The following is a 9,961-nucleotide window of genomic DNA, read 5'->3' as shown; positions in this document are numbered from 1 at the left end:
AAAAAAAAAAAATCAGTTGACCATTAAACATAAGGGTTAATTTCTGGACTCTTGTTCTAGTTATATCACTCAATATGTCTGTCTGTATGCCAATAACACACTGTCCTGATTACTGTATCTTTGTTGTAAGTTTTGAAATTCTTTGTTCCTCTTTCTCAAGATTGATTTGTCTCTTCTGGGTCTCTTGCATTTCCATATAAATTTTAAGATCAGCTTGTCAATACCTGCATAAAGCCAGCTGGGGTTTTGATAGGGATTGAGTTGTAATTGTAAATCAATTTTTAATAATATTAAATCTTCCAATCTATGAACATGGGTTCTCTATTTTCTTCCTTAATTTTTATTGACAGTTTCTCTTCTAGTTTTAGTGTATAAATCTTGTACTTAACTTTTTTTAAAAAAAAAAAAATGTATTCCTGAGTATTATATTTTTATCTTATGCTAAATGGAACTGTTTTCTTAATTTCATTTTCAGATTGTTCATTCCTATTGTATAGAAATGCTATTGATATTTGTTTATTGCTCTTGCATACTACAGCCTTGTTGAAATTAATAGTTTTAATAAGCATTTTTGTGCACACCTTAAGATTTTCTCTCTACAAGATCATGTCACCTGAGAATAGAGATAGTTTTTCTCTTCCTTTCCAGTCTGGATGTGCTAAAAGGGCAAGGAGGCTACATCTTCTGACCTCCTCTAATGAGAAAAGAGGAAGACAGAGTCACTATCAGTAACCCAAGGCCTATTCCTGCAAGGCCAGACATGCTGCCTCCCTCCAGCCCTTTACCAACCGTTCCTCCCCAAGTACCCTCCACCTCTCTCCTGAGCTCAATAATTCGCTGTAGTGGCCACACAGAACTCACAGATTATGTGGTTTATTAGGGAAGCACCAGGCTACAATTCAAATTCAGGAAAAATGCTTAGTCTCTCTCCCAGCCTTCTATCTCTCAGCCAATAGTCTCTCACAGTCTCTCTCCCAGCAGTGCGTGTCCCTCGGTGTCTCACTCAGCAATGTGTGTCTCTTGTGTCTCTTTCCCGGCAGTGTGTGTCTCTTAGGAGCATGTGTCTCTTTCAGCAGTCCATCTTCCTCAACCGGCAGTCAGAGAGAGAGAGACTTCTTCTGCCTCTAGGAGGCCTCCTTTTGAGCCTGGCAGAATGGCCAAACTAACCAATCATAACATCAGAATTCTAAGCACCTGAGAGAAAGCAGGAACCTCCCAGAACATTGTTTTGTGCCACTCCCAATAGAAATACCCCAGGTGGACAACTTTAGCAATCAGGAGCTCCTCAGTTGCTCATGGCAAATCCCACCTCAGAGTTTACAAAGACTTATGGGTAGAAAAGCCACACTAAGTAATTTACTATACCACAGGATGCCTTTTCTTTCTTTTATTTGCCTAATTGCCCTGTCTAGAATTTTCTGTTGAAGAGACATGGTGAGAGTAGATATCCTTGTCTTACTCCTGATCTTCGGGGGAAACAGTGGATATAATTCATCCATTCAGTAAATGTTGATTTACCAGTTCACACTAAGCACTTAGAGATGACACACAGAACTCATTTTACTTTATCTCACAGACCCCTGTGCCCTTTGTCTATTTTGTCTCTTTACTACCCTTTTCTTGTCCTCCTCTCACCCTTAAAACAGTAATTGCACATATTACTGAAAAAGTAATATTTTTGTAACTATTATTTTTAGCTTCTAATCCTTGTAAGATCTTTTTAAAAAGATAATATTGTATTATTACCTTACTATTTGTTACAATTTTAGTGTCTTAAAGACTTTTCTACATGATCCTCTTGTGGAGTGGAGTAAACCAGTGAAAGGAAATTCCAAAGCACCACTTAATGAAACTGGGGAAGTTGTCAATGAAAAGGTTAGTAGAAGGTATAGCTTGATTTAAGCTGATACTGTGTATCTCTACAAATGAGAACTGATTTTAATTTTGTCAGTGACTACCCAGTGATTATCCTGAAATCTAGTTCTCTGTTATGATAGTGCCCTCAGTTTCCCTTATCGTCATTACCCTTGACATTATTAGCATTTGTGTAATAAAACAAGAGTTCAAGCCACCCTTGTTTAACCATAGACAATTCACCGTTATGGGAAAACTTGAGCACAAATTGCCTGAACTTTCAGAGCAAGTCTCAGCTTCATATTGTACCACCAAGCATGCCACAATCATTCTTGACAGATATAGCCGATTTTAATCAAAACCTCAAAGTTTTCAGGTAATTAGCTACTCTTCAATAAGCTAGAATAGATTGAGGATAATTTTTCTAACATTACTCTCCCTCTTGTATTCTAGTAAGTTTTTTGATTAAAAGAGAATTGTGTAGAATTCGAAGTAGCTCACTTAGAACTCTCTTATGCATGAACTAATGTAACCTAAATATTAGGCATTAGAATATCATTGCTATTATTAGAATACCTCACCCACCAGCCACTCCTCGGAAGGAAGATTAGGCAATCTACTTCCATAGAGATAACTGCCTCGGAAACCTAAGGAGGGGTCACTGTGAGTCAGGGCCAACTCACAGCACTTAACAACAGAACTTAAATATTTGAATAATGCAACACAACGCACTTCTGAGTGGATCCGACTCACAGCGACCCCTCCTTGGGTTTCTGAGGCGATATCACTACAGTAGATTGCCCAACCTTCCTTCAGAGGAGTGGCTGGTGAGTTTGAACCACCAGCCTTCTGTTAGCAATCAAGTGCCTTAGGCACTACGCTACCAGAGCTCCTATTTAAGTTCTATGCACTTTTAAAGAAGAATTTTTAAATTATCATTTTTCTAGAATTGTAATACGGAAGGAATTTGTGGTATTTCACATAGTCCAGAAAAATGTCCAAGCAATTGATACTGGATCAACATTGCCATTATCTTATTTTGGTTCATTTCTTCTTTTTCTGTATATTCTCTAACCAAAAGGATAATGAAGGTACAAAGGAAGTGGTAAACACAGGAAAGCAATGGGAAGAGTGCTGTCACATTGTGCAGGTTGTAATGAATGTCACAGGCATTGTTGAATGGAAAACCAATTCACTATGTAAACTTTCACCCAAATCACAATAAAATAAATAAATAAACTTAAAGCGGGGGGCGCTGTGATGATTAGTAAAATGATATTAACATTTCCTACAAAATAAGAAAGGCAGTAATTCCTTATTACCAACATCCACATGTTCTTAGCCCTTATTTTCTGTTTCTTCTTTTTAGGCCAAGACTCATGTTCTTGACATTGAGCAGCGATTACAAGGTGTAATCAAGACCCGAAACAGAGTAACAGGGCTGCCGTTATCTATTGAAGGACATGTGCATTACCTTATACAAGAAGCTACAGATGAAAACTTACTATGCCAAATGTACCTTGGTTGGACCCCTTATATGTGAAATGAAATTATTCCAAAGAATATGTTAGTAATCTAAAATTACTGCATTTGGCATTAGTCTGGGTTTGTATCTATTCAATTCAAAAATGCAGCCTAAGTTTCTTCATGTTCTTAGAGCAACTAGTATTCTTCTTTTTGTTAATAATATTTAAAATAATATATGTTCAACTATTAAAAAATAAAGTGCTTTCTTAATACATATTGTGTATTATAACTGGAGAAATGAAGCATCATTTGTTCTTATGATCTAAAATTGTATTTACAACAAATAAAGCAGCCTAATTTTGTTTTACATCTTTCATTGATTCCTTTTAAAAGTACTAGTTAGCATAAGCATTCATTTGAACAACAAAAAGTTTATGCTGAATAAATATTGTGGGCAAAGCAGTGTGCTAGACTGGTGCTAGAGGAACTGCCCTCCAGGAACTGACAGCCTAGTAAGAGAGAAAGAACCATAAATGGCACATTATTAAGTTCACTTAATAGAACTCTGTGTTTTGAAGGGTTCAAAGTATGACAGGGAAAAAACATGTCAAGCCAAGAAGCATGAATATAAAAACTAAACATTCTTTCATTTTAAAGATGCTGCTATACAGAAGGTGTAACAGTCCAGTAGTTATGGAAGACAGCAATACTTAGAATTTCAAGAGATTTTTAAAATTCAGTTTTAAAATGTTTTTGCGTAAGTTTTTTTGAAGATTTAAGTATTATAATAATGACAAAGTAATGGTATTACATTCAAATAAGTAAAAAAACTTAAATTCAGAACAAAGATGATGTAAATTCACTTTTTTTTTTTTTTGGACGGTTGAAATAGAGGAAAAAGTCCATGACACACTAGGAAGCATGGATATAAAAACTAAATACTCTATAATATCCTATCGGGGGCCTAGCTAGGAAATTTTAGCAAAACAATTTGGAAAACAAATTTTTAAAAAAGAAATTTTATTGTAGATACACGTATCTAAAATAATTTTCTTCCACCAAACAAACGAAACCAAATAAATCACCAGACCTTTCCAAAACTGTGTTGAAAAATTAGCAATCTCAGAAGCCAGAAGCAGCTGGAACAAAAATCAGTATTAAGTACCCTTCCAGCAGGCTCATGGGGTTTTTATGCCATTTTTAAATCTAATTCGAGCACTGCGGCAGCAAGTAAAACTCCGGTTCAGCCTCTGCGAAGCCGGCTCGGATCCTGCCGCTCTAGGGTCCGGCGGGCTCTCTCTATGGTCGGGCGGATGGTATGTTGTCATCGGCGGAGCGACGGCCGGAGGCGGCGGGGTAGGCCCCGGCGGGGCGTTTGGTTTCGGTTTAGTTTTACTGGAGTTGGTGTAGACGGTCGAAATGGGAGTCCCCAAGTTTTACCGATGGATCTCGGAGCGGTATCCGTGCCTCAGCGAAGTGGTGAAAGAGCATCAGGTGGGTGCGCGAGGTGCAGTGGCTCAGAAAGCCGGTGACCGCGGGTACTTCGCGGCCCTCTATACTTTCCACCTTGAAACTAGAGCTTTTCTGCCTCCTTCTGTCCGCGGTCTGCGGAGAGTCGCGAGGGGAGCTGAGATGAAAGAGTTGAGGACGCCGGGCTGATTTGAATGGGGGCAAAGACGCAGGTTGTATTTCCCTGGGCAGAGCCGCGGGGTTCCCAACAGTTCTGACAGCTCTCTTGGCTGGGCAGGGCCTCCCGAGACTCTGAAATTAAGCCATGGGAAGGAACGCTTTAAGTGAGTTTTCTTCTTCCACGACTTGCCCCAAGAGCTGCCGGTTGCACTTTTCCTTAAGAGAGGCTACGAAGCCGGAGTGGAGTCCTCCGACATACCCCTACTTATCCCCTTCCCCGCCCCAAACGACAGACCCACATACAAACAATAACAACTGCTTCCGCTCTCGAAGCACATTGTTTACATTCTCTAGATCTGCATCCCACCCCACCCCCAGCGTCTGGACTTGACGTGGCTAATAGTTACTATTTATGGTGCATTTTGGTACTCTTTTTCGGTTGACGTAAAACGCAAACCAACCAAACCCGCTGCGGTGGAGGGGATTCCAATTCATAGCGACCCACAGGACAGGGAAGAGGTGCTCTATCGGGTTTCCAAGGCTTTACATCTTTACGCAAGCGGACTGCCTCATCTTTTTCCCGCAGACGTGCTGGTGCGTTCGAACCACCAATCTTTTAGGTTAGCCAGGCGCTTTAACCACTGCGCCACGAGAGCGCCTTTGTTGCCCTAAAGACAGTACCAATCTTTTATTGCCAAAATAAAACAGCACTTGGAGAGAGAATTATTTGGAGACTCCATGATGTGTGTGTGTGTGTGAGGCCGATTGAGAAAGCATTAAAACTAGTAATAGTAATATTTGCTACGTAATACCCTGTGGTAATGTTTACGGTAGATTTCAAATTAGTAATTCGTGAATTAGAGCTGTGAAAAGACAATAGAAAGCAGTTGTCTATTAGATTAACTAGCTTCTGGGTGATATACTTCAGTGTTTGTCACATTTAGTGAATTTGGTAGATCTCGTCTTCATTTTATATTTTCAGAGAATAATCAATTTTGAAATTTCTATAATTGTGATGGATACTATTGTATTAATACTGGAGAAAAATAATACAGCAAACAACAGTATGCTATTGATTAAATTACGGTTTAATTTTTTAAAAAAAAGTACTAAAAGCTTGAGATTAGTATTAAACTTCTGGACAGGATTCTTTATTGGATTCATATTTGGTGTATGAGGAAAAATTAACAAAAAATGCCAAAAGGCAAGTTTATCTGTAATTTATTTGGAACATAGGCTGAATCAGATTTACAAAGGCTTTTATTCTGGGAGAGGAGGGTAAAAAGGGTATTATCAGTACATGGGGAAAATGGAGACAACTAAAATTGTCATTTCTGTATATACTTCATTCTACAAACATTTGAGTACATTCCATATATCAGTCACTTTATCTCTGAAGTGAAAAACTGTGTTATTCAGAAGGACTTGATTTCATTTGGTAATATTTTTATGCTGTATTCTTTGGCATCCAGGTTGGTTTGGTGAAAGTATCTTGGATCCTTTCTAAGGAATTTGGAATAATAATCTAAAGCAATTTCATGACATAGACACTAAGGATAGATTTTATGAAAATTTTAATGTAGGTAGAAACTGGGAGTTGGATTTCTAAAATTATTATTATTCCACTGTAATAAATTTTGAAACTTGGTTCATCAAAATGATGTCCTCAGAGTGTTTAATTCTTAGAGTTAACAACAACAAAAAAGATATAAAGAGATACTAGATGCTCTCTCAAGAAGGATTTATAACAAAGTCTCAATAGGCCACTATAGTTCAATAGCTATTAATGGGAGAAGAAATGGATTTTAGGAAGATAGTGGCAGCAGCATAGTTTTTCAATCTGAATCCTCACATAAAAACAGAAAAAAACAAATAGCAAAATTAAAAATCTGTAGAATACTTAAAACCAGTATATCCCGATGTCCCTGTACACTCCAAAATTCAAATATGTAGGGACAGATTACCAACCCCTGTAGATCTGAACTGTAATGGCATCTGTGTGAGAACAAGAGGAAAGAAGCAATGGAGCAATATTTGATAGATCTGAGAACAGAACTCCAAAATAGCTGACAGGTATTCACTAAAAAATGCTGCCAGTCAATTTGATAGTAGTGGTTGGAATTAAGGGGTTTATCCTTTCCAGTATTGATAGAGTTAAGGGCCCATTGTAAAAAAGACCTAAAGACCTGGAACAGTCTAAAATAAAAAACCAAACCCGATATTCTGGTTACCTAGTGCCGCTCTGACAAGAAATATACCTCAAATGTGATGGCCTTAACCAACAGGAGTTTATTCTTACAATTTGGAGGCTTTAAGTCCAAGTTCAAAGTGCCAGGCTCTAGGGGCTGGGTGAAAGCCCCTCAACCTTGGGATCCAGCTCTGCCTCCTGCACCCAGCCCACTGGAGCTAGAGGCATTTCTTTACTCAGACAGCTGCTGGCTGCTGAGGCTGGAAGCTCCAAGGTTGACAAGTAAAAGGCACAGTGCTGATGTTACCAAACCACATGGCAGGCCATTAATTTAAGTCCATTTTAAGTCCCAAGGTCGGCAGAGCATGGCAGGCTGCTGAGCAACGACACGGCTACATGGAGGGTCCAAGCGTGCCATAGGCTAGAAACCATTCTCTAAGCTTCTCCTTTTATATGGGAAGCAGATCACATACCCAAAGGCAGCTACTCAGCTGCTCACAGTAGATTCCACCATGAAATTGATTACCAGTCTCATATGGGGAATACTACATCCAGCTGCCCAGCCACTCAACCAGGCCTAGCCAAGTTGACATACAAACATAACCATCACACCTGATGTCATCAAGTCAATTCTGACTCATTGTCACCTTATGGACCAAAAACCAAACTCACTGCTGTGAAGTTGATTCCAAGTCATAGCAGTCCCTTGTTGGGTTTCCTAGGCGGTATCTCTATGGAAGTAGATTGCCCAGTCTTCAGAGGTTGCCCAGTCTTCCGAGGAGTGGCTGGTGGCTTTGAACCACCAGCCTTCTGGTTAGCAGTCAAATGCTTTAGGCACTAGAAATGCCCCCTTGGGGTTTCTAAGGCTGTGATCTTTATGAAATAAGACTGCCACATTTTTCTCCCACAGAGCAGCTTATGGGTTTGAACTACTGGCATTTTGGTTAGCAGTCAACCACTTAACCACTGTTCCACTGAAGTCTCAAAACTGACCTGCCAGGGCACTATTTAGGGCATAGCCCACCCTGAGGAAAAATTACTGGGACTGGAATAAAATTTGATCAGGATAGGGGCAATAGTAACAGGAAAAAGATACCTCCAGATAAAAGTGGGAGAAGGTTAGAACCAGGGAGTCTTAGAAAGCAAAACAACATTAAAAAAAAAAAAAAAAAAACCTACCCAGTAATAGCAGAAGAGGGAGCTTTTGTGGTGTTAAATCTTTCCTGAGCTACTCTGTATTTGAAAACTTTAAGAAAATTAAATTCTACTTAACAGAAAATTTTTGTTGTTAGTTGCTGACAAGTTGGCCCTGATACATGGCAACCTGAATCGAGAAATTGGACTGTTGTGCTCCACAGGACTTTCATTGTCTGATTTTTCAGAAGTAGATTGCCAAGCCTTTCAGCTCCACTGAAACATGTTCAACATCATAGCAACACAGAAGAATCCACCAACATGTGGTGGCTGTGCATGAGGTACCTTGGCTGAAATTTAAATCCTTGTCTCCCTCATAGAAGGTGAGAATTCCACCACTGAATCACCACTGCCCCCCAACAGAAAACTGCTGAGGTGAAATTATGTACAAGATTATTATCTGTGGGGGGGGGATACAAAATAACATCTCTGCATCCAGTAAGTCCTTTTCTTTTTCAGCAAGCAAGAACTTAAACCACTTACTGATAAAGATCAAAGACTACATCCTTTAGTATGGATCACACCTCAACATAAAAAAAAATCTTCACAGTTGGACCAATAGACATCATAATGATAAACAGAAAATATTTAAATTGTCAAAAGATTTCATTTTACTTGCATCCACAGTCAACACCCATTGGACCAGCAGGCAGTAAATCAGATGTTCTATTGGGCCGATCTGCTGCAAAAGACACTTAACAAAGATGTCGTCTTGAGGTCTACGTGTGCCTGACCCAAGCCAAAGTATTTTTAATTGCCTCGTGTGCATGAGAAAGCTGAGCATAGAATAAGGAGGACCACAGAAGAATTTATGCCTTTGAATTATGATATTGGTAAAGAATATTAAATAATACATGGACTGCCAGAAAAACAAAACTATCTTGGAAGAAGTATAGCCAGAATGCCCCTTAGAAACTAGGATGGCATGATCTTGTCTCTCGTATTTTGGACTTGTTAACAGGAAGTCCCTGGAGAAAGACATCATGCTTGGAAAAGTAGGGGGTTGGCAAAAAAAGAAGACCCTCAACTCAGTGAATTGATACAGTGGCTGCAACAATGGGTTCAAGGATAGCAACGATTGTGAGGATGGTGCAGGACGAGGCAGTGTTCTGTTCTGTTGTACACAGGTTCGCTAAAAGTTGGAACCAACATAATGGCACCTAACAATAATGTTGTTGTTATGTGCCTTCGAGTCGGACCCGACTCATAGCGACCCCTCCTTGGGTTTCCAGGGCTGTATCTCTATGGAAGTAGATTGCCCAACCTTCTTTCCAAGGAGTGGCTGGTGGTTTGAACCGCCAGCCTTCTGGTTAGCATTCAAGTGCCTTAGGCAGTATACCACCAGAGCTCCTCTAACAATAATAGTAGTCACTAAAAACATGCAATAAAAACAACACAAAACATCAGAACTGTATTTCACAGTGAACTAAAAGGCACTAAGAAAATTATATAAGACCTGAAAGAAAAACATGTATCAATTACAAGAACTCAGAAGTGGGGTGACAACCTAGGGAAAAGTCCAGAAATAGTTAATTTCAGAAATGAAGCAAAACAAGAGTAAATTATTCTGAACAGAGACAAAAATGAAAAAGGGAAATTTTAAAAATAAAATAGATAAAAAAGATTCAA

The 9,961-nt window shown here is 39.2% G+C and overlaps 2 protein-coding genes across 2 annotated transcripts in view; both read left to right on the top strand.

Annotated features, from left to right (window-relative positions):
- ATR (ATR serine/threonine kinase) overlaps window positions 1-3,397 on the top strand; it is a 175,477-nt gene extending 172,080 nt beyond the window's left edge. The window contains exons 46-47 of the mRNA XM_007952880.2: window positions 1,770-1,875; window positions 3,224-3,397. Of these exons, the coding sequence (XP_007951071.1) occupies window positions 1,770-1,875; window positions 3,224-3,397 (280 nt within the window). The remainder of the gene's footprint in view (window positions 1-1,769; window positions 1,876-3,223) is intronic.
- A 1,343-nt stretch (window positions 3,398-4,740) lies between these two features.
- Window positions 4,741-9,961, top strand: part of XRN1 (5'-3' exoribonuclease 1) — a 181,961-nt gene continuing 176,740 nt past the window's right edge. Inside the window, exon 1 of the mRNA XM_042782538.1 lies at window positions 4,741-4,815. Within this exon, the coding sequence (XP_042638472.1) occupies window positions 4,741-4,815 (75 nt within the window). The remainder of the gene's footprint in view (window positions 4,816-9,961) is intronic.

Source organism: Orycteropus afer, unplaced genomic scaffold (assembly GCF_000298275.1).
Source record: "Orycteropus afer afer isolate SDZICR_OR568_19922 unplaced genomic scaffold, OryAfe1.0 scaffold00363, whole genome shotgun sequence".
In the NCBI taxonomy this organism is placed as follows: domain Eukaryota; kingdom Metazoa; phylum Chordata; class Mammalia; order Tubulidentata; family Orycteropodidae; genus Orycteropus; species Orycteropus afer.
Note: the sequence above shows the minus strand (reverse complement) of the source record. Positions and strands in the feature narration are given on the sequence as shown.